The sequence below is a fragment of the Taudactylus pleione genome, unplaced genomic scaffold (assembly GCF_031769625.1).
Source record: "Taudactylus pleione unplaced genomic scaffold, aTauple2 ptg000707l, whole genome shotgun sequence".
Lineage (NCBI taxonomy): Eukaryota > Metazoa > Chordata > Amphibia > Anura > Myobatrachidae > Taudactylus > Taudactylus pleione.
Window position 1 is genome coordinate 2,591,561 of NW_028285109.1, and position 27,175 is coordinate 2,618,735.

Consider the following 27,175-nt stretch of genomic DNA (forward strand, 5'->3'; position numbering starts at 1 on the left):
GGGGACAGATGGAAGAGCTGTTGGTCCAGATGAGAGCTTGTCCTGGACCACTGACGCAGGATCTGGCTCTGAAGAGGCCGAGCAATAAACTTGGAAAAGGGGACCACCTCAAAGGAAGCTAGCAACTTCCCCAGAAATTGCAGACATGGGAGAATAGAAACTCGAAGTACAGTAGCTGAAGAAGCGAACGCACCAACGACTGGAGATCCTGGATCTTCCGAGGAGGAAGGAAATCTTTCTAAAATAGGGTGTCGAATATGAGACCTAAGAACACCATACTCTGAGCGGGAGTGAAGTTGGACTTGGGGTAATTTAAAAATCAACTGAGGCTCTAAGCTCACCACAACCCGCAGATGTTGTAGAAGGAAAGTCTGTGAAGCTACCTTTATGAGGTCATCCAAATAAGGAATAGTGGTGATTTGCTTCTGCCTCAACAAGGAAAAAACCCTGGGAGCAGTGGACAGACCAAATGGTAGGGCTTGAAACTGGTAATAGAGGTGTCCTATGTCAAAGCAGAGGAGCTGATGATGGCCTCTCCAAATAGGAATGTGAAGGTAAGCGCCCTTGGTATCTACAGACGTTAAAAATTTGGCACCCTCCATCAGGCTGACAACCGAGCGAAGAGACTCCATTTTAAATTTTACCATAAAAAATGTGGATTCACGTTGATTCATGTTTTAAATTCAAAAGTGGATGGAATGACCGTCTTTCCCACAAGGGAAAATGGAACTGGAACAATGACTCTGGAATCTAAAAGAGAATGAACAGCAGACAGCAGAGCCGTACGTTTGGATGGGTTCTGGGGAAGAAGAGTGACCATAAACCTTGTGGGCAAGGGGTCTACCAGGTCCAGGATGTAACCTCTGGACACAATACCGCAAATTCAGAGGTCTTGTGGGGACTGTAGCCAGATGTCTACGGACCTGAGCAGACAAGCCCCTACCACTGGAGGATGGGGTCAGATCCCCTTGGAGTCATGTAGCTGGCTTGTCAAAGGGGTTGGGCCAGGGCCGGCGAAATCTGGCAGAACAGTGTCCTCTGAAGGTTGCCCTATGCTGTCTTCTGAAGGATCCCCTTCCGATGTAAGTTGCATTACCTTTGAAGGACTGAGACTTGCCCTTCCAGAGAAACGAAAGGAACAAAATCAGGGAGGTTTTGTCTTTGAGGTAGAGACCTTGTGGTGAGTCCAAATAGATCTGCTGACTGCCACAGCAGACACACACGTCAGTAAAAAAGCTGCATCCAGAGAGGAGTCACCAATATAAATGGAAGTTTTGCGGATCTGATCCACTGAAGTAAGAAGTTCGAAAGAATCTCCTTCCACCTCTAACCAAGACCACCAACTGTTCATTCCAGGATTCAACTGCTTTGTTGACCCATGCAACATCCAAAATGGGGCAGAGAAACACCCATAAAAGAAAACATGGACTCCAACAAGGCCTAACTTTTTCGATTAGTTTGGTCCTTCAAGGTGACTGTCTGCACCATAGGAATAACCGTGGCCTTCGCCAGTATGGTTATAGTAGAATCAACCCGGGTGTGACCTCTCAAAACTTGGTGTCCACTTCCGCAAAAAGATAACAAAATCTGAATCTCGGAGGAATCTAAAATTTCTTATCCAGATGTAGCCAAGTCTCTTTTAAAATATCCCAAAAATGTGAAAAGGCAGGGAAAGTAGACAACTGCTTTTTCTTTCGTTTAATCAAAGAAAACGTGGATTCTGAAACTTCAGGTTCTGATGGCTGAGGGTCAGGGAAACAGCTTCCACCACTTTGGGGACGTTAACACTGGCAGGTGCATCCTCCTCCCGTCCGGACATATCCTCCCAGTCAGGGTCTATGAGTTCTTCCTCCTCCTGTGAGGAGTTTGCAGAGCCAGTTTCTCCAGGAAAAGTGCCCGTAGGTAACAACTGGAGTTGGCAGAACTAGAGGATTCTAAAAATCTAGAATCCTCTCCATAGAAGCGGATATCTTGGAAAGACATTTACTCACGTTACGGGCCAAAAATGTCTCAGCAGAAGGATCCAATAGAGGCTCTGGTGCCGTCTGGCCAAAGGGGAGAGAATGAACACTAACCTCAGACTGACGATCAATACGCTTGGATAACTCCGCAACGGCCTGTGCCATGGATTTTGGCCACTCCGGAATCACCGACTCAGGGCGGTATTCAATTAGTTTTGCATTAGCAAGAAAGTTTCGCCTGCCCGACTTTTTGCCTACATCGCCTGTTTTGGACGTGAGATCTTATCGTGCATGCCCCCGCTATTTGCCGTATTCAATTATAAACCAAGCGAAAACGGCAAGCAGCGAATGCGGAACAGGCGGAAAGTACTGTCAGAATTGGGGAAATCAGTCTGAACCACCCAAAAAGATGCACTAACATTGGGGATCATTGTAGTTGTGTTCCAATAGCCCTAATAAAACTAATTGGGGTACTGAAGTTGTTGAAAATCCTTGTTATTTGCGTCTTTGTAAAAGTGGTGAAGGATGGCATTAAGCAGTATTTTTTGGTGCAATTAAGTAGTCCAATCAAATTTGGGGTACTTGACTCTAAAGTGAAGTTTTAAAAAAAGTGAAAAAAGCACCTGTGGCATGCACCTGCAATCCTAAAAGCACCTGACGCATCCTTGCAGACCCCTAAGAAGGCTATTTCGCTAGTTTTATGCTCGTCTCCCCACCTTGTACTTTTTCGCCCCCTAAATGAAAGTACTGTTTTGGGGTGTTCTTATGTTTTCCCACCGGATTTTTTGACACAGGTTTCCCCACCCAAAATAAAAAAAATTGCACTTCTTTTCTCCTGCAATTCTTAGGCGAATCTTTTTCGCCTATTACATTGCAGTGACTTTCCGCGTAGACGAAAAACGGATGGAATTGAATTTGGACTTAAGTTCCGACCATGCAAAACTTATCCGCGGAAAACAGCTTTTCGCTTCTAATTGAATACGGCCCTCAATATCAAAACCACTAGACGCCTGATCCACGAGCTTGGCTTCACAGCCGGCACAGAGAGCTCCTGGCTCTGTGCGACTTCTAGTTAATTTTGTTCCACATCTGGGCTGTGAAGAAGAAACACAAAGACCCTCTGAATTTGGCTGCAATGAAGGACCACTTGGTCATGGAATGGGCGCAATGCATGAATGTGATCCAGAGTCATATTGATACCAAGCCTCGGAAATCCGAGCTGTCATTAAAGCAGGAGGTGATGTAACGCCATGTTAACGTCTAATGTGAGCATTCTATATTATTTTGTCTGGTGTGTTTACATAGAATAATGCAGTGGAAGCACCCTGCTTAGACTTGGCAGCTTCTACTGCCTTCCCTGACATGTTGTTGTGAAACAGAAAAAAACTGTTGTAGATACTGTTGATAACCTGCCTAATAGCCTTCTTATGAAAGGATTAGTGCAGGCGGAAAAGGGTGAAAGGTTAACTTCAAAGAGAAAATTACTGAACCAAGTAGAGCATGAATATGAAACATCTCTGTGTGCAGCTGTAGTGTGTATAACAGTAAAATAAGGACAAAAAAAACATAGGGCCTGATTCAGACCCACTCGCGAGCGGCTGTCCGCTCGCAAGTGGGTCGATGTTCTGGACTGAGCATGCGCACGACGGAGGGAGCTCCGTCGTGCGCATGCGCCAGACGCGACGAGCGAAGGAAAGTCCTTCGCTCGTTGTGTCTGATCAAAGGGGGCGTGCTGTCGATGTTGATTGATCCCACGGGAACGCCTCCCGTCAGAAGCCGGCCCACTGACATCACTAGTGATGTCAGTGGGAGTGATTTTGGCTCTGATAGAGCCAAAATCACTCCGGAGCTTGCGGTTGAAAACCTCAACCGCAGGCTCCGGCTCGTAGTTTCGATGGTCGCGATGGTCAAGACCATCGCGGCCATCAAACTGCACGCTCGTATAGCCTGTGGGTGGTGACCCACAGCTATACGAGCGTCCAGGAGGACGCTCCATTTTCATGGAGGCCGGCCCTCATTCAGAGCGTGCGCTCTGAATGAGGGCCATTGTGTCACAGAATCCCTATATCTTGTTATAAGCCTGTCTGATAAAGTATCCCTCTGATAGGAATGAGACAGCGGGCTAACACTACAAATGATCAGCCAGGGCCAGTAACTTTAGCCTGTAAGACAGGCTGTCCCCACAACAGTAGTAAATGCCCAAAAAGCCCACTATGACGTGACAGCAGATGGGCTAATCAACCTAATGGAGAGGTCCTCATTAACTGCCAAACAACCTGCACACTGCTGACAGTCAGGGTATAAAAATCCCCCAAGAGTAGCCAAAACACCCACTTATGCAGGTACCCCAGTGTGAAAATACTTATTGTCTTTTCTGAGTCAGTAAGGTAAAGATGGCGCGGAGCGTCTAGTGAAGCCCGCCAAGGAGGGCTGGGGTAGGTGTACCATGCTAAGGAGTACTGGGAACGGGCTGGGGACAGCAGGAACAGGCTGTAAAGTACCCAAAGCCTCCAATGTCCCCTTAACCCACAGCTAAGTGAGTACAGCAGAGCAGCAGCGGGACCCAGTCACAGGAACACCCTGAGAGGTGCTGTGTACCAAGTGCATACCGTGGCTAGGTCGCAGCCCAGCGTACCACAGAGGTAAGCTGAGATTACCCTATCTGCATCCAGACAGATGTCCTTGTGATGGTAGAGCACCGGACATGGGGCCTGATTCTTTACCGTTCGCAACTGCGTTTACACACGCAATCAGCTGATTGTTTCGTTCAGCGCATGCTTATGCATTGCGCGTGCCGGCCTCTGTGTTCGGGATTGCGATTGCAGTGACTACTCAGACCCATCGCAGAGTGATTGACAGAAAGTGCCGTTTGTGGGTGGTGACGGGGGGTGGTCTACGAAACGCAGTCGTGCCAGTGCGCTTGACCGCTGTTGCAGGGGTGTGCATAAATTATCCACGGCGATGCCCTACGCAGCCTGAGGTCTCATAGCGTGCGTGGAAGTTAGCAATTTCTGCGTAAGGTCAGAGCTTGTGCAAGTGTGCATGAGGCTGCGATGGTACTCGATTGCACAGATGGTTTCGCAGTCTTGCTAAACATGTGTATGGTAAAGTGGGTGTCCTTGTGTAGTGCTGCGACGGCATAGCGATCGTAATGAATTAGCAAACTATCGCAGATGAACTGTGTGCATAACCGCTATAGTAATTGCAGTTGCGAGCTTTAGTGAATCAGGCCCACTGTTCAGTCAGTGAAGCGGTGTCTCCCCAAAGATCCGGTCACAGAGCAGGAGGATGCTTCAGCTACTATGTTCCGCTCTAACAAGCACGCTTAGCCCTGTATACAGCGACTGATGTGCAGTGTAAAAGGAAGAAATAAGAGCTATCTAAAACGTGCCTAAATAAAAAACAGAGGTCCAGTGGAAGTGTTGGGGTCAGAAGAGGGCGGGCTTCACACTAAACTACTTAGTGCCTATACCACTGTGCCTGCCCCTCTACGCATTGTCAAGATATGCAGTATGCCCCAAATCAGATGATAGAGGAATGGGCAAGCGATTCTGACAAAGTCCATACTGCGATGGCTAGATGACTGGGTCAGGATATCTCCAAAACTGCAAGTCTTGTAGGGTGTTCCTGGTATGATTTGGTTAGTACCTACCTAAAGTAGTCCGAGGTAGGACACCTGTGAACCAGCGACAGGGTCATGGGTGGCCAAGGCTCATTGATGCGTGTGGAGAGCGAAGGCTAGCCAGTCTGGTCCTATCCCACAGAAGAACTACTGTAGAACGAATTGCTGAAAAAGTTAGTGCTGGCTAAGATAGAAAGTTGTCAGAACACATAGTGCATTGCAGCTTGCTGAGTAACTGCAGACCATAGTGCCCAAGCTGACCCCTGTCCATCATCTAAAGTGCCTACAATTGGCACGTGAGCATCAGAACTGGACCATTGACCATGGATCAATGGAAGAAGTTGGCCTGCCCTAATGAATCATGTTTTCTTTTACATCATGTGAACAGCCAGATGCCTGTGCGTCATTTACCTGGGGAAGAAATGGCACCAGGATGCGCTATAGGAAGAAGGCAAGCTGGCAGAGGCATTGTGATGTTCTGGGTAATGTTCTACTGGGAAACCTTGTATCCTGGCATTCATGTGAATGTTACATTTACATGTACCGCCAACCTAAACATTGTTGCAGACCAAGTACATCCCTTCATGTTAACGGTATTCTCTGGTCGCAGTGGTCTCTGGGCCTGATTCAGACCTGCTCACTAGATGCGGCACCCTGCTCCCAGCGTACGGAAATTCAGCTAAGTGACGTCAAGGCAGCGGCTCCCACGGCAAGGCATAAGCACGCCCACTATGTCTTGGCAAGCGAACACTTTGTGTTTACAGACGCCCACCAGCCTGTCTTTAGCCGCCCACTAGCGTATGTCATCTCCAGGAAGTATTTACAACCATCGGGTTCCATCGGATCTGACCGCAGCGCTTACGGTTGACTGTACCCTACCGCAAACACTGCGAGCACATCAGTGTATTATTCAACCAGGTGACGTGTACTATGACGCTGCCTATTAATTATACACGCCCCAGAAACGACGTGAAAACACTCTGGCACGCCTGCGTCCACAACTCCACTCCCCCGTTACTACTGGCCTGCCCGTTACCACCCACAAACGGCCTCTGCTTTCACTCATTCCACTGGGCTGTCTTTGCAGGGCAACCGAGCACATTCCGATCGCTCGTACTAGTTTGCGCATGCGCACTGCGAACTACATGTATGCGCACACTAGCAAACATCATCTGCAGCGAGCAGCCGCTTGCTAGCGAGCAGGTCTGAATCAGGTCCTCTGTCAGCAGGGTAATGCCCCTGCCACACTGCTGAAAATTTTCAGGAATGGTTTGAAGAACATGACAAATAGTTCAAGGTGTTGACTTGGCCTTCAAATTCCCCAGATCTTAATCTGATCAAGCATCTGGGGATGTGCTGGAAAAACAAGTCTGAGTCATTGAGGCCCCATCTCGCAACTTACAGGACTTAAAGGATCTGCTGCTAACGTCTTGGTGCCAGATACCAGAGAACACCTTCATTATTTTGGAGTCTATGCCTTGACAGGTTAGAGCTGTTTTGGCGGCACAAGGGGGACGTACACAATATTAGGCAGGTGGTTTTAATGTTTTAAAACGACTATATTGCCAGAATCACACCGATTCCTGCAGTTTGTGCATTATTGCATTTGGCCCCTTAGACATCTATATACCGTATATATACACTAAGGGCCTGATTCAGACCTAGTTTTTGAGATATGCATATGTCTTTACTATATATGAAAAATTAAACAATGTTAAAAATAGTTAAAAATATATTTTTTTTATTCTGATTAAATTTGATTTGTAAAATGTTATAAAAAGACACAGGATAATTACATACATAAGTGTTAGGAAGCTATGAGAACTGTTTTTTTGTAGGATTTTCTTTTGTATTCTTGTTGCTGGTAGTCCCTCTACAGACTCCAACAGTAATCGGCCATCATGTGACGATCTCACCTTCCTTGATATCTTTCTTCCATTACCTGAATATCCTGGTGGAACCGGTCACCTTGTTCTTCGCTTAAATCTCCTAGATTAGACGGAAAGTCATCTAAATGGCTATACAAAAAATGTACTTTAATACTCATGTTGGCACCTACTTTCTCTAAACATTTGAGCATGTAGTGGATTAATTCATGATAGTTGTCTGCCTTGTGAGGTCATACCGTTTGCTGCTAGTGCTTTTGTTTTGCACGACTACCCCATAAGCCAGGGGTCTTCAACCTTTTACCTTGTGCATACAGGGCCTTCATGCACCACGATCTCTAGTCCCCACCTCTTGCCGACAGTTATCTATTTCTTTTTCTCTTCACTAGACTCTTATCAGCTGCCGCCTATGTACTTTCACCTTGCAATGCTGCAGAAACAGAGTGAGTACACTGCCCGCACTGACAACAGAGAAAGTATGTTTGTTTCTTCACTGTGCCACGGGACAGGGACTCTCATTCCCAGTCCAATACAGTCCAACACATGAGTAAGACTGGCAAAAGCAGATCTTTGTTCTGTTAAGTACAGTACACAGGCACTATTTCTTCATCTTTAGTATTTACTAAAGGGGACATAATTACTACGAATACTGCATACTGAGGGACACCTGAACTTCCAAGACCACAATTCAAGAGTTATGAGGTCCATGGTGGTGCTGCTGCATTGTATTATTTTTGTTTATTTATGCAGTGAATTATTTATGACAAATGTGTCAATATATTTAGTATTTTCGCCTTAATTTATATTTTGTTGTTGTTCATTATTAGCATAAATGATTACACCATCAGATACATTAGACATCTATTGAAAATAAACCTGTCACTTGTCACATCTGTCATTGGTTAGTAGAAACACTCTCCATGCTTTTTGACTTATGTTTTTGCACACAGCACTTTAGACTCAGCACCTTGGGAAGAAATGATGAATGATTTATTTGTAGTACAGCAATTAGTTTTGTTTTTCTTTGTTGCAACAATGTTGTTTATATGAAATATATATATATTTATTTGCACCTTTACATTTACTGCTGTGGATTTTCCTTGACAACATAAGATATTAACGGTAATTTGTCACATGCATCTTATTGTTAGTCTCATATAGAGAGTGTGAACACACTTTCCCAGCCTCATACAGTGTTATTGCTGGGTAACAATATTTTCTATAGGTTATAGGTTCACTCTATGGGCATCATGCATCATTTCCTTGGATTTTCTGTTTTTCAAGGATTTATATTATATATACATATATATATATATATACACACACACACATATATATATATATATATACACACACACATATTAATAGTCCAATTCATTCTGCTTAACATATTTTTTCCCTTTTTTTACATTTTGCCCTATCTCATTTCAAATTTTACATGTTAAATAATAAGTACATATTTAATTATATTGTGACAAAGTGTGCCCCTTCCATGGGCGTTATCCTTTTTTCTCTCTTCTTTTTGCTTATTGATACCTAACCCTTTGTTAAATATACATGATTATGGGGCATTTTTTGTAAACAATGTAACCAATTTTTGAATTCCCTATTATTTGAAACTACACCCATTACTTCCTGTGCTGCGTTCCCCTTTTTCCCAAATTCCCCTTTCCCTCGTTTATTCAAGAAGAAAGTTTATCATTTTTAAATCGACACAAACAGACCACTGATGTTGAGAATAAGTAATTTTTTCTAAGACTGAAGGTGCGTACACACGTAACGATTTTTTAACGATTTAACTATAACGACGTCGTTATCGTTCAAAAAAGAGTTCAGTTTCTGAGTTATAACGATGAACGATAATCGTTCATGCGTGTTCCCGTTTGTAGTTCATCGTCCATTTCTGACTGACCAACTTAATGATTTTCATTAAGGGAAGGAACATTTTTCGTTCATCGTTGAAAAAATCGTTCAAAACATCGTTCATTACACTTCAAAAAATCGTTCACTTTTTCAAAAGAAAAACTGAACGAAAATCGTTCACTAACAAAATAGTTACGTGTGTATGCAGCTTAACTTGATATTTTCATATTGTTCTTTAAGTTTTGTTGAATGACCGATAGGAATCGACGCAAATTTATTCCCATTGTGCAGTAATACACATTTTAAGCTCCTTTTAGGACTATCCAAAAAGAGCCGCCAGTGTTCTGCTCAATATTCTGATAAATCCATCATCTAGAGAAGTTCCGGAATATTGTTACAATACACAAGATTGTTATCTAGGCTAAAGAATGGCAGTATGGCTTGCTCTCTATTTCGATACGACGAAGGCGTAACATCCGGCTCAAGACAGTGCTTTTCTTGAAGTCTGGATGCTAAAAGCTCAGCTCCTTTTTTCTATAAATTCTAGTCACAAATTAAATCGTTTAGTTCCTTTTGAGAAAATTTGTTTGGAGTAGAGGAACTTTCTTCAAACTCACTTTCATCTGTGTTGTCACTTGCACTGGATGAAAGTAACATTTCCATATCATCATATTCAACTTTGCACAAATAACTGAATGATGGTACAGGTAAAACTTTGCTATGTGGTATCGGTTGTTTTGCAGAATTCATACTTGGGTATTCCTAATTGCGTTTCTTAAATAGATTCATACCCTTCATATTTACAGCACAAAATAGCAGTCACTTCAGTGATCTTTTGGCTCACACCACATCATAGGTATGCCGAAATTAAGTCTTTTTCGATCACCTTTAGGCCAATTGCAGAGTGATTTCACGCAGGTTTTACAAACTTTGTGAGGCATCCAAATCTTATCTTGCTGGCTTATGTGACGTCCAAAATAAGCCTGATACGCTTGTTTTACGAACACAGTTATATTTTTTCTTTCTTTTGCAACACTACATATGCTACAAATATAACAAAAAACATCAGGGTTGTTTGTACACCGTCTCCGAGAAGAACTCATGTTTACGGCGAAAACGTTTTGTTTCACACATTCAGTGCTAACTCCCAACAAAAGCCGGGGACGTACTGAACAAAACAAGCCCAAACGGCGGGAAATTGGTTGTGGTGGTACAGAGAGAGGGCCGAACAAAGGAACAGGAGGTGTGCTAACTGCGTCACTCGGTCCTCTCCATTGCTCCTCTCTGTATGCTGGGAGGAGGCGTGGCTGTGGTCTGAGGATGTCCCAGCAGGCTCAGCAGTGCACTGCCACACCTCCTCCCAGTGTTAGTGAGGAGATATGAATGTGTTATGTGTTACTCCTCCCTGTATGCTGGGAGGAGGCGTGGCTGTGGTCTGAGGATGTCCCAGTAGGTTCAGAAGTGCACTGCCACGCCTCCTCCTAGCGTTAGTGAGGAGATATGAATGTGTTATGTGTTACTCCTCTCTGTATGCTGGGAGGAGGCGTGGCTGTGGTCTGAGGATGTCCCAGTAGGCTCAGCAGTGCACTGCCACACCTCCTCCCAGTGTTAGTGAGGAGATATGAATGTGTTATGTGTTACTCCTCTCTGTATGCTGGGAGGAGGCGTGGCTGTGGTCTGAGGATGTCCCAGCAGGCTCAGCAGTGCACTGCCACACCTCCTCCCAGTGTTAGTGAGGAGATATGAATGTGTTATGTGTTACTCCTCTCTGTATGCTGGGAGGAGGCGTGGCTGTGGTCTGAGGATGTCCCAGCAGGCTCAGCAGTGCACTGCCACACCTCCTCCCAGTGTTAGTGAGGAGATATGAATGTGTTATGTGTTACTCCTCCCTGTATGCTGGGAGGAGGCGTGGCTGTGGTCTGAGGATGTCCCAGCAGGCTCAGCAGTGCACTGCCACGCCTCCTCCTAGCGTTAGTGAGGAGATATGAATGTGTTATGTGTTACTCCTCTCTGTATGCTGGGAGGAGGCGTGGCTGTGGTCTGAGGATGTCCCAGCAGGCTCAGTAGTGCACTGCCACACCTCCTCCCAGTGTTAGTGAGGTGATATGAATGTGTTATGTGTTACTCCTCCCTGTATGCTGGGAGGAGGCGTGGCTGTGGTCTGAGGATGTCCCAGCAGGCTCAGCAGTGCACTGCCACGCCTCCTCCCAGTGTTAGTGAGGAGATATGAATGTGTTATGTGTTACTCCTCCCTGTATGCTGGGAGGAGGCGTGGCTGTGGTCTGAGGATGTCCCAGCAGGCTCAGCAGTGCACTGCCACACCTCCTCCCAGTGTTAGTGAGGAGATATGAATGTGTTATGTGTTACTCCTCCCTGTATGCTGGGAGGAGGCGTGGCTGTGGTCTGAGGATGTCCCAGCAGGCTCAGCAGTGCACTGCCACGCCTCCTCCTAGCGTTAGTGAGGAGATATGAATGTGTTATGTGTTACTCCTCTCTGTATGCTGGGAGGAGGCGTGGCTGTGGTCTGAGGATGTCCCAGCAGGCTCAGTAGTGCACTGCCACGCCTCCTCCCAGTGTTAGTGAGGAGATATGAATGTGTTATATGTTACTCCTCCCTGTATGCTGGGAGGAGGCGTGGCTGTGGTCTGAGGATGTCCCAGCAGGCTCAGCAGTGCACTGCCACACCTCCTCCCAGTGTTAGTGAGGCGATATGAATGTGTTATGTGTTACTCCTCCCTGTATGCTGGGAGGAGGCGTGGCTGTGGTCTGAGGATGTCCCAGCAGGCTCAGCAGTGCACTGCCACACCTCCTCCCAGTGTTAGTGAGGCGATATGAATGTGTTACTCCTCCCTGTATGCTGGGAGGAGGCGTGGCTGTGGTCTGAGGATGTCCCAGCAGGCTCACTAGTGCACTTCCACGCCTCCTCCCAGCGTTAGTGAGGAGATTTTAATGTGTTATGTGTCTCAAACGTGACTACCAGCTACGTTATCACAAATAAAACAAATTAGTGTTATTGTTGGAAGAGGGTAGTTGTTAAAAAAGCTAAACTAAGTTCATTACTTCAAATGGAGAAAATAATAGAATTTTATAATTTCTCATTAATTTGAAAATTGGAGCCATTCAGTTATAGCGAAGATCTAATGCGCAAATAGGACCCGTGAGTACTATCAAACAGATCTTAAATCCTTGGCAAGAAAAAAATAATAATTTTTTGTTCCCTAGTGTAATGAATCGGATTTTATTTCCATACAGTAGGTGTGTCCTAGTACCAGCAAAAATGTTATAAATTACTGTCTTTCTTATAAGAAAAGAATCACTTAAGTTGGCAAACAAACCTAATGAGTGGTTAAACGTTATCCAAATCAAATTGGAAAAGCTTTATGCAAGTTGGATATAAGGCTCAGAGGACCTCATTCAGAGTCAGTCGTTGCGGCCGCACGGTCGTACACAGCCGATGTTCGCTGAACTGCGCATGCGTAAAGTTTGCAATGCGCATGCGCAAACTAGCTGCTACTATCACAAATTTCTCTCTCCTTGAACACAGCCAGGTCGGTAGTTTGAGTGACAGAATGAGGCGTTTGTGAGTGGTAACAGGGGAAGGTGCTTGAAAACGGGGGAGTGGAGATCCGAACACAGGCGTGCCTAATTATGTGAACGGCGTTTAACGGGAGTGCATAATTAACTAAGTAGTGTCATGGCACACGTGACATGGGAGGTTTGTACACTAACTTGATCGTAGTGCTTAAGAGGGGGTATGGTCAACCTTAAGCTCTACGACCAGCTTCGATGATTCACGATGCTCGAGATTAATCCTTATATCCCAGGAGATGACGTGTGTTGTGATCGAGAAGGGGGCGTGATTTAGTCTTACGACCGCTTCTTACCCTCGGTCGTTCAGCAAACGATCTCATCTTAGGACCGCAACTTGTGATCGCTTCATTTACATATCCGGCCCCTTTCCCCTACGACCGTGCGGCCGCAACGACCGACTCTGAATGAGTTCGAGAGTGTCTGGCTGTAACTGAACTATTAACCAGAGGTTCTAGTTGAATTAAAACAATGGACATGCAAGGTGCACGTATGTTACTAACACTTATCCTTCAGAGACGTATGGACCTTTAAATACAAACTACAGTTGACACTGTATAAAAGTTATTGTAAACTTACAATATATCATTACGTGTAGGGTCCCATTAAGCATTTGAATAATTATTTACCAAAACAACATTAAATACCACTAAAACTGTTTTAGCGGGACGCGGCGCCCTACCCGATTCAAAAGGGCAGAATGCACCCTACCCTTGTAGCTGTTGCGATCACCGCTGGTAGGGAGAGTTTGGGGGCAGCCTGACACTTACTCCCACAAGAGTGCTGAAAGACACGCCCCTTTTTGTTGTGGCCATGCCCCTTTTTCGGGGGCACGATAGAGTTCCCTTTCTAGATCCGGCGCCACACCTAGAGTGAACACTATACCACGGTATATTTTACTGTAGATATTTACAAAATACACTTTAATATGGTGTCAACATTTATTTTTGTAACTTTTGTTTTGTTACATACTGGGCTAATAAATTTGCCAATATGCAAGATTGTGTTGGTACAATACAATGACTGCCACTGTAGAATTGCACACAGAGATTAGATACAATAGGCTGCAAGCAGATCTAAATGAATTACTTTATGGAAATACTAACACGGTAGACATAATAGAGCCAATTCAGAGATGCAATCAAAGCTGACTGGTATGCATGGAACTAAGGGGCTGATTCTGCCCCGGATGCAGTCCTGATTCGGCCTCAATTGGCTGATGGTTTCAGGACCGGGCATGTGACAGGGCCGCAGTATGCATGTGTCGCGATGTTGCTGCGGCCCCAGTGGCAGTGGCTGTATGCTACAGCTTGATTGACAACCTGCAGGTGCTTTTAGGCAAAGAAGGGGAGCGTTCCTCAAAACAGCGGCTTGTCGCTTCCGTTTTGGGGGCGTACCGAAGTCAGCGACTGCATTTTCCGAAGCAAATTCACTGGCCTCGGCACCTTACTCGCAGTGGACATTCGGAGTAACCCCAGGGTTAGTCAGAATGTCCCATGGTCCGCCAATGTTCCCGATGGTGATCCGGAACTGCATCTGCGGACGCAGGGAGCGGAACTGAGAAGGCACAGGTGGGCATCTCAATTCAAAAGAGAAACACCTAACATACCTTCTCATATCCGCTGCTACCAAAGTGGCAGCAGCTATCACTCTTGTGTCCACCTCTGAATCAGGCCCTAAATGAAGATATTTGCCCGTATGCAGTACTGCAAGCATTGCAACACCCCTATCCATATGCCTGGTTAAATAGCTGTTATCTTTATCAGAAGGCACTTGCACCATCCTTAATGCAAGACCTCCACCTACATTCAGAGGAATCTCTGCATATGCGTAACTTAATTTAGCCCGCAATTCCAACTATATGCCCTCATGCAACTTAGCCTAGGTGCCAACGCCCTATTGACACCCAGTTACACCCTATAGGCAGAAGTGGTGATGCGAATGAGCCGAGTACCCATAGGGTGTGCCTGGCTCAGACACATCCACGGTGCTAAAAATCGTAAGACCCAACCACTGAATCACCTCTAAAATGTAATATACTATTTTACATTGGCATATATCTGTTCCAGAAACTTGGAAACTTAATTACTATGCATAATTCATCTTCTGTACCCACAGCCAAGGATCAAATTTAAAAAATAAAAAACAGATACAAATTTATACAAAACACAAAACCTCTAAGCAGTTTTATATGTACCCAACCTTTTTATCTTACTCTCCTTACCCCCCAAGAGGATCAATAGGCTCGGAGCCCTGTGGGGCTGCTGATTCCTGAGAGCTCATGTGTCTTCAGTCAGAGGTCTCCCCTTCCTGGTTTTATGTCCTTTATTTTGAGTTCAGAGCTGTAAAACCTAGTGGACATGCACAATACTATCAGACATCAACAAATATACCCTTAACATTATACTGAAAGAAAAAAAATCTATATTATGAATTTTGTATAGGCCTTCTTGCAGTGTAAAATAAAGCTATTGACACATTCTAAATATAAATACAATATAAATCATTTAGGAAAGCTGACATTCAAACTGTAAAAATGTACAATGTATTGCAACATACATCATTAAGTATAAACAATGTTCTTGCCTACTCTGGCTATTATTACAACAAACTGTGATCTGGATTACAGAAATATTCTGTGGCCACAGGTGACATATTATTATGTGTGATGGCACTAATAGTTCCTTCAAGTGTATTTGTGAAATTATGATAAGGGGCTTTTTTCTACACATTGGTTCAAACAGGGACTTTACCATTATTTGAAATAGTTTTTTTTTATTTATGTTTAATTATATGTTTTAACAAATTGTACATTTTTATCATTTAAATTTCTGAGGTCATCATCCCCATCTGTGGAGAGATTTCATACTGTATTATAAAGTATTATTTAAAAAAAAAAAAAATTATATGCTGGGTAAATCAGCACCCAATATTTTTATGTTTTTTTCCATATTTCAAATAGGATATTTAATATAAGTAAGGTTATCTACCCCCCCAGATCTCACCCATTACTGTAATTTGGACCCGAAGTGCTAACAGCCTGAAGAGTAGAGGTTGTTGCCCTACTAGACTAAATGAAATGATGGCAGCTGTTGAATGGAATGGTCCTGAGCATTCAGGCGCAATGTTTGCATGGTATATTCTCCCGTGCACCACGGTCAGCACTAGATGGGATACAGTGGCAGGTGTCCCTGCTAGCAGTGGTTGATATGTCATTTTACCTCTAAAGAGCTGAGTTTTCCACCAAGGCAAAAACACTTATATAAACAAAAAATGTTTGTACTAATTACCTATGCACAATGAGAGCAGCCATTTTGATGGCTGAAGCAATTTATAGAGAATATTATCTACCAAATTACTGTGAGCTATTCATATCATAAATTGATAAACCGATTTCCTTTAAATACTGGTGCAGATATTGGCTGGCACGCAATCACTTCTAAACACAGCAGCTGCACATGCTAATAAGAGCAGAGCGGGGGCTTCCAGAGCAGATGGACCAGTATTGCCAGGCCCATGGTAGCCATATTGGTTGTTCTGGTGTATGTTACGCCACTTGGTTCAGCTTACAAAATGGCTGGTTCCAATTTAGTTAGCTTAGCAAAGCACGGAGTAGGAAAACTGATACACCTACTTTGCTGTGCATTGCAGCAAATTTAGTTTTGTGGAGCAAGAGTAATAGGTACTGACAAATGTAGGGAGGCCAATCCCAGCCGTTGTTTCATTCCTGACATTCGGGATTGAAAAACTCTCAATTCCGGGATTCCCTGGATTGAGTTATACCTACAATTCGCCTACTGAAGTAGCTGACCAGACTCCTGCATACACTGACTGCATGTGGGAGGGCAAAGGGACAATATCAGAGCAAGTCTATATGTTCCCGATATAACATTCAGCAAGCAATTGTATCACCCCCATTGTTCCCCACAAAATAAAAACAGACATGTTGGCCCCTACAGAAAACAAAAGACACATGTTGACCACAACAGAAAAAAAATCCCACATTTATTGCACCCAAAGGAAAAAAATAAAACCCACATTCATGTTCATTGCTCCAGCCCCAAAATGAAGAATAACCCAGAGACCTCAACTCACATGTAGTGGAAGAATAGGAGCATTTGTTCGTAGCGTTTCGCACCAGCTTAGAACTGGTTGTCTTTGGATCTCTTGCTATACATTTATTGGGACACATTTGGTGCCTCTGTGTTGCTCTTTGGTGAAGAAGCACTTTTCCAAACACACTCCAAGTCATGTACTAAAAAGCTTCAGACACACAAAATGGGTTGGGTACAGGATCCCTACGTTTAGAATCCTGATGCCAGCATCCTGACAGGGTTAGGGACAGGGATATGTATCCTAACCCTACCCCTCCCTCCCTGATGCCTAAACCTAACCCTCCCACGCTAGTGCCTAACCCCTGTCCCCACTACTTACTGTCAGGAGTCCGGGACCGGGATTCTGACAAGTGTCGGGATTACGGCGCTGGCATTCTAAGCGCTGACAACCCGACTGTCGGTATTATAACTATATACCCACAAAATCACAGAATCTCATTGATTGGTTACTGGGTATTTGCACTGTTTTTAACTAAATAAACCCCAGTATGACCTAACATTACAATTATGCAACCATGGAGCTTGGTATTAATAAATTTCAAGCAGAATTCATGTAGTACTAGCTCATATTTCTACTCTAAGCAGTTGACACTCTATCAACTACTTTCCCATTTGTTCTCCTATCTAGAAATACTGCAAACGCTCAACGTCGTCTCCTGAACAAGCACTGCAGCCCTGCCACATGGATAATGGTCTCCTGGCACCATCTTCTCTTCTATCCTATGTCACTTACAATAGGGGCCAGCGTGCCGGTGGCCGGTAACTAGGACATGTACTTACTTAGGGAAGGGCGCCAGCCTGCAGATGCTTCTTTCAGGAAAACTGAGCTGCATATTATATAGGGTAACCTATATAATACGACTACTTAGCTCTACTCTTGCACGCTATTAAAAATAATTACAGAATTATTTACTTTCCAATCAGGATAAGTACACAGTGGTCATAACTTTGCCATTTATTATCTTTGCACAATCAAACCAAATGTTTCCTTAAGAAGGTTTATTGTTTGGAAAGCCAGAGATGATGGTGTGCTCCCTGTGTCCTACACGAGGGTGTCAGGGAGGTCTGGTAAGAGGCGCCCTATATAAACACAAGCGCCTGTATGTATAGGGAAAGGTATAGATCTCCTTCAGTATGTATAGGTGCTTACGGGGAGGGCGCTATAAGTCAACAGGCTGGCTACCAGTGACTATCACATGATCCATAACTGGGTGACTGTCACCGGCCCCTCGCTGATCGCTCGCATCAGCCGCCCTGTGGTGTGAGCGCTATTTATTATTATTATTACCGTAGACACAGCGGAGGTAGCACAGGAGCCGGCCCCGCTGTCACTGTCATGGAGTCAGCTCCCCGCCCGCATCCGGTCGCTGGACAGTGATGCTGCAGGAAGTGACACGACGCCGTACTCCGGCTGCTGCAGGCGATGGTGATGGCGACTCCAGGCAGCCGGAGCCTCCTGTTTCTCCTGCCTCTCACAGCCGTCCTGTACTTCTATCCCAGCCGGGCAGAAAACGCGGAGCCTTCCCTATGGCGGGTCCCGCTGTCCCTGGTGAGTGAGACGGGGAGTGGTAGTGGTAGGGTTACCGTCCAACGTGATGTGTAGTGGAGTCTCCAACTAGGATCTAGCAGCAACCGTAGTGGTCTGGTACAGTTGTAGGTGTCCAGTTACAAATAGGTAGGGTACCGGGTACAGTTGTTGGCCTCTAGTTACAAGTGGGCTACGGTTGTTGGCCTCTAGTTACAGGTGGGCTACGGTTGTTGGCCTCTAGTTACAAGTAGGCTACGGTTGTTGGTCTCTAGTTACAAGTGGGCTACGGTTGTTGGCCTCTAGTTACAGGTGGGCTACGGTTGTTGGCCTCTAGTTACAGGTGGGCTACGGTTGTTGGCCTCTAGTTACAGGTGGGCTACGGTTGTTGGCCTCTAGTTACAGGTGGGCTACGGTTGTTGGCCTCTAGTTACAGGTGGGCTACGGTTGTTGGCCTCTAGTTACAGGTGGGCTACGGTTGTTGGCCTCTAGTTACAGGTGGGCTACGGTTGTTGGCCTCTAGTTACAGGTGGGCTACGGTTGTTGGCCTCTAGTTACAGGTGGGCTACGGTTGTTGGCCTCTAGTTACAGGTGGGCTACGGTTGTTGGCCTCTAGTTACAGGTGGGCTACGGTTGTTGGCCTCTAGTTACAGGTGGGCTACGGTTGTTGGCCTCTAGTTACAGGTGGGCTACGGTTGTTGGCCTCTAGTTACAGGTGGGCTACGGTTGTTGGCCTCTAGTTACAGGTGGGCTACGGTTGTTGGCCTCTAGTTACAGGTGGGCTACGGTTGTTGGCCTCTAGTTACAGGTGGGCTACGGTTGTTGGCCTCTAGTTACAGGTGGGCTACGGTTGTTGGCCTCTAGTTACAGGTGGGCTACGGTTGTTGGCCTCTAGTTACATATATATATATATATAATATATTTATATTATAGTATAGCATAGCTGTAGGCAGGTTTTAAATGAAAAGCTATCTGGACTATTCTCAAATGATATATCCATGAAGTGTTCTTAGAAATATTAATTGTTTTAATAATTGGGCAAAGAAGGCCTTTACTTGGGAAATATTGGGAATGTTTTAATTTATTTTATTTTAATATATTTAATGGTGCTGCACTAGAATGGTTAATGACTGGAGTTGCAGCACTGGTCTAGTTTTGGTTCTGACGCTGTGCGCCACTTACAGATGTATTGCTAATTTGATGGTTAGATCATTTGGAATCGGTATGATTTACTGCCGGACGCAAGTTAGAATCCCGACAGCGGCTGCCCGACATGGGTGAAAATCCCGATCGTCCCTAAGGTAAGTATTCACTAACCTAATTCCCCCGCCCCCTTAACCCTCCTTAGGAGTGCCTGACCCTAACCTACCCCCCTTCCCCACCGCCTAACCCTAAGTCCCCCCCGGGGGTGCCTAACCCTAACCTCCTGGGGGGTACCTAACCCTAAGTCACCCACGGGGGTGCCTAACCCTAACCTTCCCTAGCCTAACCCCCCGGGGGGTGCATAACCCTAAGTCCCCCCCGGGAGCCCTAAACCTAACCCTCCCCCCCGCAGCTGTCCGCGCTCGGCGCCCGGCATCACTTCGATCGGGGCGCCGGTCTCCCGGCTTCGGTAAATTGACAAGAGTCTAGATTTAGACGCCTGTCATTTAACCCTCGCCGGGATAAAGCAGTCGGGAAGCCGGCCGTCGGGATTACGTCCGTCGGCTTCCCGACTGCATACCGTCCATTTGTCACATTCTGCAATAGAAAGTTCGATGTCTGTTATACAGTCTACAGCAGAAGGCTTTTTAGTTTTAATTGACCAAACACATTTCTTTAGTTTGTGTGTACAAGTTAGTGTGGAAATATTCCATTGTGTATTATTATTATTATTATTATTATTATTATTATTATTATTATCCTTTATTTATATGGCGCCACAAGGGTTCCGCAGTGCCTTACATTGTACATAAACATAGTGCACAAACATAGTACATAGACATAGTACATAAACAGTTGAGCAGAACAAGAAAACAGTGTCATACAGTTTAAGACACTACAAGACAAGTACATGGTATATAAACACTGCTGCAACAGAAGCAGGATGGCAAGTCACGGGTTAGGTGCTTTTGAGTATAGAGCAGATAGTATAAGTAAAGAAAGGATAAGCACAAGAGGATAGAGGGCCCTGCTCGTAAGAGCTTACATTCTAGAGGGGATGGGCAAACAGACAGGGGTGACACGGATGGGGTAGACAGTGAGCATGGGACAGAGGGGTAGGCTGACAGATGGCTGGATTCCTATTTTACAGTATGTGTGGAAGTCATTTGAATTAAGATTTATGCCACTGACATTCTACTTTAAGAGGCAGTTTTTGTAGGTGTCTGTGGAAAGCCATGGCTGTTATATCAGTTTACGTGAAGTCTGACGGGTAGCTGAAGCCACTTCATGAAGGGCTATTTAGAGAGTTTGGTTACCGTATAAACCAGCAGTCTCAGGTAAATGTAGAAATTGGTAAAAGTAGTTATTGTAAAGAGATGATCACAACTTATTATTTTACATCTGAACAAGTGTGAATTCTGTAAGGCACATTTATTGATTTGGAGGGTGATGGGAGACATGTGAGGTTTGCAGGATATTTATTCCATAGTATATCCGCTGTATGTGTGAGGGGCCTGGATTTGGTGACATGTCACCAGATAATAAAAGCAGAAGCATGGAGAAGTAGATATAGTTGTAAAAAAATTTTATAGTGACACAATGAGGCTGTAATAGTCAATTTTCGATGAAAAGAAATCTCATTAGTTTTTAGAGGAGGTGAGTGACTCAATAGGCAGTGTGCCCAGAGAGGTGAGATGCAGGGAGAGTTAGGGATGTTATATCCTTAGAGAAAATACAAAGGAGGGAGTTGAAAAATAGAAATGTGTAGTACATGGTGAGTTTTAGGTTTGTTTTTTTAGACAAATTTTAAAGTAATCAGTATCTTAATCTGAAATTACCTTAGATGTTGGTCAATGTTTGTTCAACTGTTTGATTAACTGTTATGTAATCACACTTTGTGCATTTAACACTTGGTGTTTTTAACCCCAGCTGCAAACAGCCCCAGCTGCCCCTAGACTGAATATAAGGAGTGGTATCCCTTGATTAAGACAGGCTACAACTGACTCAATTGGCCTGCTGATCAAAGGAGATAACTTGCTCTGAGTTGGAGCAAAAACCAGGCCAGATATATACCATAAACTATGCTTCACTGACCAATACAGACTATACAGGAAGAGAAAAAAAAAATCTATGCAAGATATACAGTCACATACATTTGAATCCACACACGATCGCAAGCATGAGGTTCTATGCAGAATATCGGTGCAATAAGCAGGATGAGACAGTTACATACCTGAGGGATGAAATGAAATAAACAGATGATTAGTCTATATTCATGCAGGATATCCTATTGATGAGCCGAGGATTGTGTATCATATGTACTTGTAACAACATCTGTATGCTGTGATATTCCTAGCACCTCTTAGCTAAGGAATTATTTTTGTAAAGTACTTTTAGTGGGGCAAATAAACATCATCTTGGTTCAAGATGCCTGCATCTGCTTGTATCCTGTTACTATTAGTTAAATGCCATATGCTTAACCATTCTCTGGCTTTCCTGTGGTGGAGCCCAGTGTCTCCAAGCTCATGCCCTCAACCAAGCACAGCATTGACACATAGTATGTGGCCAGTGTGGCATTAACCAACACCAATCAGGAGGTGTTGAGATGCCTGACCACATCCATTAAATAGTAAGGGGTTCTAGGTGCTATGTATGAGCACGATTTTGGCAGTGAGGGACCTGCCCATGATGCATTTTAAGGGGTCAGTAATACCCCTTTCAGACATACAGCAAAAACCTGGGTTTTGGTCGTGTACGTGCATCTACCGGGGTTTTTTCTATGTGTCACTAATACCCCTTTTACACCGGAGCTAAAACCCGGGTTTTTGAAGGGTTAACCCGGGCAGCTCCCTGGTGTAAAAGGGCAGAGGGTTGAATCGCCGGGTCGAGTGACCCGGCAATCCAACCCAGGTAAATAGCAGGGTTTAACACGGGCGTAGCCCGTGAAACCCTGCTATGGGAACAGCGCACTCCGGGTCACGAAGACCTGGAGTGCGCTGCTAGCCGGCCGATTGGTCCGGCTTCAGTGGCGCTTGGAGATGACGTCATCTCCAAGCGTCCACTTTCACTCCGCAAAAGCCGGGTCTATGCAGACCCGACTGCGGTGTGAGCGGCGCTGACTCGGGAATATCCCGAGTCAGCGCCGGCAAAATTCCGGGTCTGATCCGGATAGGAACTTTGTTCCAACTCCGGGTCAGACCCGGAATTTAGGTGGAAAAGGGGTAATAGACTCAGAAACGACCCGAGTCAAAGTCCCAGGTCCATGACCCTGATTTTTACCAGGGTTTTTCCTGGGTGCAATCCAGGTAGCCTCTAGTGTGAATGCATCCAACCCAGGTTTTTAGAAAACCTTCTCATTGGCTGTTCCATGCACCTGCTGATGACATCAACTGCAGTCACCAAGACCACATGACTGAGGAGCAAACAAATTTAAGTGTGTATTATTTTTTGCTTAATTTTTTTTATGTGAAAAATGTTGTCTTTGTATAGACTGCAACTTTTTAGAGGCTATATTCATAATTTTCTTATACTGTAATGTAAACATTTATTGGTTTTCAATTAAAAAACATTGGAAATAAACAAACTTTGTGGTATTTACTCTAAAATGATAATTTTTATATTATGTCATTACTGTGAACAAAAATAAATATGTTTTCCCTTTAAATCCACACCAAATTCCAGGGCAGACCCAGGTTTAGTGTGAACGTATCCGACCCTGGAATTTCCCGGGTCTCAGGTGTAGTATGAAAGGACGTCTCAAGCAAAAACCCAGGTTTTTGCTGAGGTGAAAAACCCGGTTCTGAGCAGGGAAATTCCCGGGTCGTATGTTTGAAAGTGATATAACAGGTGGTTATTGACAGTGAGAGGGATCCCCATACCCCTGGAGTTTTGTAGTAATCCCTCTCAGGTTGCTCAAGGAAGGCAGTCTTTATTGGCCAGTGGAGTAAGGCCACCCGGTCATGGTCTTTTAGTGTTTTGTATTTTCTATAGTGAGCTATGATGTGTATTTGTACGTCTGCTGATGTGCTTCGATGATGTAACAAGGCCTCCAAGGGTTTTTGTTTTAAGAAATGATCATGTGTTTTATATGGCACTACAAGTGTTCTGCAGTGGAAGTGCATTACAAACACAATGTATTTGACATGAATTGAGTTTTATATGCGGTTTACATGCAATGATGTGCATGTTTTTAAAAAAACAAAAACACATTCATGTGTAAATGCTTGTTAGCTGCAGGTAGATGTAACAGTATGTTGCATATTTGATCATGGGACCTCAGAATAAGATCCTGAGAACCACCACTTTAGTTACTGATTACAGCTAATATCTGGCTCAATTGTTGCATTTAGGACTTCTTCACACAGATCTGGGTACTCCCTTTCTTCCAAGGTAATGCATAGCGCTACTGTCGCACACTCCCAGAGTCACTAGGTAAAATCTACAATAAAATAAACTATGTAGTTTATTTGGTACTTGATCATGCTGAAATTGCTGTGAGGCTAGGTGTAATGGGAAGGAAACTTGCAACTGCTAAAAATCTAGATTAGTCATTGTCTGCATTTATAGTTCTATATTAAAAATAAAACAAAACTTTTTTTTTTTGCCTACTGTCGTGTTAAAATTGATTCTTTTTTTGTCTACATATTTATACTATATATTTTTTTATTTTCTTTTTAGAATGGGACATATTTCAGCTTTGGGAAGATTCTTTTTCGAGACTCCATCATCTCCATCCACTGTAAGAGCTAAATTCCCTTGAAGTGAGGATCTCTGTATGTACTGAGACACTATGTTCCCAGAGTAGTTGTGTGATGCTCTATGCCGTTACTGTGTTTCACAGCAGGAAGTGTGTGTTTTTATCCTGATATATAAGTTTAATTTTTATTTGCCCAGTACACTAAAGGTAAATTGTCACTGTTCCAAGCACAGATTTCACTTGCCAAGCAGGTTTTTTCTGTTTATTTTACTTGCTTACATCCTGTATGGGAGGAATAATGCAGAACTGAATGGACAGGAGAAATAAAGTATAAATATAAAGATAGGTAAGCTTATCATGATGGGTAAAATGCATGCTTATGTAAAACATGCATTCTCTTCCTGAAGATGGTAGACCAAACTATTCAAATCTGCTTATTAATAACAATATTTGCAAGTACAATTTACTAAAAATAACATAATCTTAAAAACAACTGTATATGTGTAGCTCATGGGAAAAAGCAAGCTATGGGGCATATGTATCGAAGCTTGATGTGAGATAAAATTGTGAGATATATATCGACAACCAATCAACTGTTTAACTGTGTTTAAGAAATGATAGTTTGGAGCTGATTGGTTGGTGATATATATCTCACAATTTTATCTCACATCAAGCTTTGATACATATGCCCCTTAGTGTTTGAGGCATACTGAGTAATACCAAGCATGCATAGCATTGTTTCATGGTTGTTTTTTTGTTGTGCTTTTTTTTCCCCTGTATTTGCAGTAGAGGGACTCCAACATTGAGTTATATTCCACCCTCTAGAAGCCAGGGCACTTCCCTCTCCCTCTTATACCTCCCCTGTTTCTCCATGGGTTTTATCTAGATCTTTGCAGCCTTAGTAATGCCCAGTAGTGTGGCAGGTAATTTGCAATCCCTCTCTCCCTGAAAGCCCTTTTCATGTCACATATTCTGCTGAAATGTCCACCTGGGGCAGACGGGGTTACTGTGTTTAATTTCAAAATATTTATCTCCGGTCATGTTGGCAACTGATTTGATCTGTCATCAGTTGTAGAAGATGTCATGGTTGGAATACGACCTCTAGATCAAACCAGAATTAGGTAGAAAGAAAACTTGAATTTAAGGCTTTGGGTCAGTATACGTTCTGCATATATTCTTTAGGGCAGTGGTTCTCAAACTCTGTACTCAGAACCCCACACAGTTGACATTTTACAGGTCACCCAGCAGGTGCACAGGTGTATTCATTACTAACTGACACATTTTAAAAGATCCATTGGTGAAGCTAATTATTTCACTTGTGATTGTGAGGAGACCTGGAAAACATGCACTGTGTGGGGTTCTGAGGACTGAGTTTGAGAACCCGTGCTTTAGGGGAAACTTAATTGATCAAAGCTATAATCCTATAATAAATGTTTGTGATGATCGATTTGTGTACACTTGTAACATTTTGTCAATACATTCCCCATAGAGATGACATTAGCAATATAACCAAATCATGTTTCATATGTATTATATGATACAATGTTTAGTTGAATTAATGGCACACTTCTGCTATTTTCCAGAAGGTAGATATGGTCTGTGTCATTTTCGATGACGTCATAGAGGAGGGGGTTGTTGATAAGTAGTTGTCGTAAACTTCTAGCCTTCCCCCAGGCTGCAGGTTTGCAGAGCTATTACCTGAGTATTCCTTTTGAGATTGGCTACGCAGGAAGGTCCTCCAGGAGGCTATTACTATTCATTCATCCCCTCCTATTGAGAGTCTTTGGTATAGTCTACAGTACGTTCCCCCTGCTGCAGCTGGAGATGAGAGATGATTTGATTTTTGTATTCACCATTAAATTCTTTTCTTCAGTGCTGTAGGGGTACACAAACCAGCCCTCCTAGGAATACAAAGATCTCAGCAGCTACTCCTCTCCTAATTATATTGAGCTCCTTGGTTGGTGAATTGGGGATGAGCAGGGGCTTATAAGAAAGAGGAGTGCTTATCCAATAGCAAGCTGCTATTTCCATTGATAAGGACTCCTGCGGCCGCCGGTCTCATCAATCCCGATACTACAATCCCGGCAGGGGATTTAACATAAGCGTAGAAATGCCGATGCCTATGTTAATCCCCACAGGACGCCGCACCGATCGTCCAGCGCCGTAGGTAAGTAGCAATGTAGCCGGGGATGGGGGGGTTAGGTCTAGGGACCCCCCGGGAGGGATTTAGGGTTAGGCACCCCCCCTGGGGAGGGTTAGACTAGGAAAAGGGGGGGGTTAGGTTTAGGCACTAGGGGGAGGTTAAGGACAGGGACCTTCCCCGGGAGGGTTAGGTTTAGGGAGTGGGGGCTAGGTTTAGGCACTAATGGGGAGAGGTTAGAGTTAGGCACTAGGGGGGAGGTTAGGCACCCATAAAGGAGGGTTGCGGGGGGTGGGGGTTAGATTACTTACCTCCGCTGTCGGGATTTCCTTTGCGTCGGCCTAGCGCTGTCGGGATTTGTAGCCGCCGGCATTTCAATCCCATTCCCTCCTGCATAGCTGTTCAAATCCAGTGGGAGAACAGTAGAAAAACCATATAATTCCAGGTACATACACAAGGACAATGTCAGCTCGATATGTCATTCAGATTCAGTCGGAAAAGACATATCGGCCAAATTGTCCAGTGTGTACCGACTATCTGTGTGCTTCCGCTGTGCATGCAATATAGTCCGGTCAGCTGCGCTGCACGGCCAACCGGATGATATCGCATGTGGCACCGTTAAAGGTCACGAAGTAC

The 27,175-nt window shown here is 44.3% G+C and overlaps 2 protein-coding genes across 8 annotated transcripts in view; one reads left to right on the forward strand and one right to left on the reverse strand.

The window, feature by feature from the left end:
- GANC (glucosidase alpha, neutral C) overlaps positions 1-18,513 on the reverse strand; it is a 140,025-nt gene extending 121,512 nt beyond the window's left edge. For 5 of the 6 annotated variants that reach the window (XR_015872495.1, XM_088456494.1, XM_088456496.1 and 2 more), the window contains exons 1-2: positions 18,324-18,513; positions 15,145-15,271 (exon numbers count right to left, since the gene is read on the reverse strand). Coding sequence is in view for 4 of the 6 variants with exons in the window: in XM_088456494.1 (XP_088312620.1) it covers positions 15,145-15,203 (59 nt within the window). In the remaining 2 variants the exon portion in view is untranslated. Of the gene's footprint in view, positions 1-15,144; positions 15,272-18,323 lie in introns of those variants that run through there. The other variant, XM_088456495.1, reaches the window with a different exon arrangement.
- TMEM87A (transmembrane protein 87A) overlaps positions 18,334-27,175 on the forward strand; it is a 79,542-nt gene continuing 70,700 nt past the window's right edge. The window contains exons 1-2 of one of the 2 annotated variants that reach the window (XM_088456498.1): positions 18,334-18,584; positions 24,381-24,441. In XM_088456498.1, coding sequence (XP_088312624.1) covers positions 18,459-18,584; positions 24,381-24,441 — 187 coding nt within the window. In that variant the 5' untranslated portion in view covers positions 18,334-18,458. The remainder of the gene's footprint in view (positions 18,585-24,380; positions 24,442-27,175) is intronic. The other variant, XM_088456497.1, reaches the window with a different exon arrangement.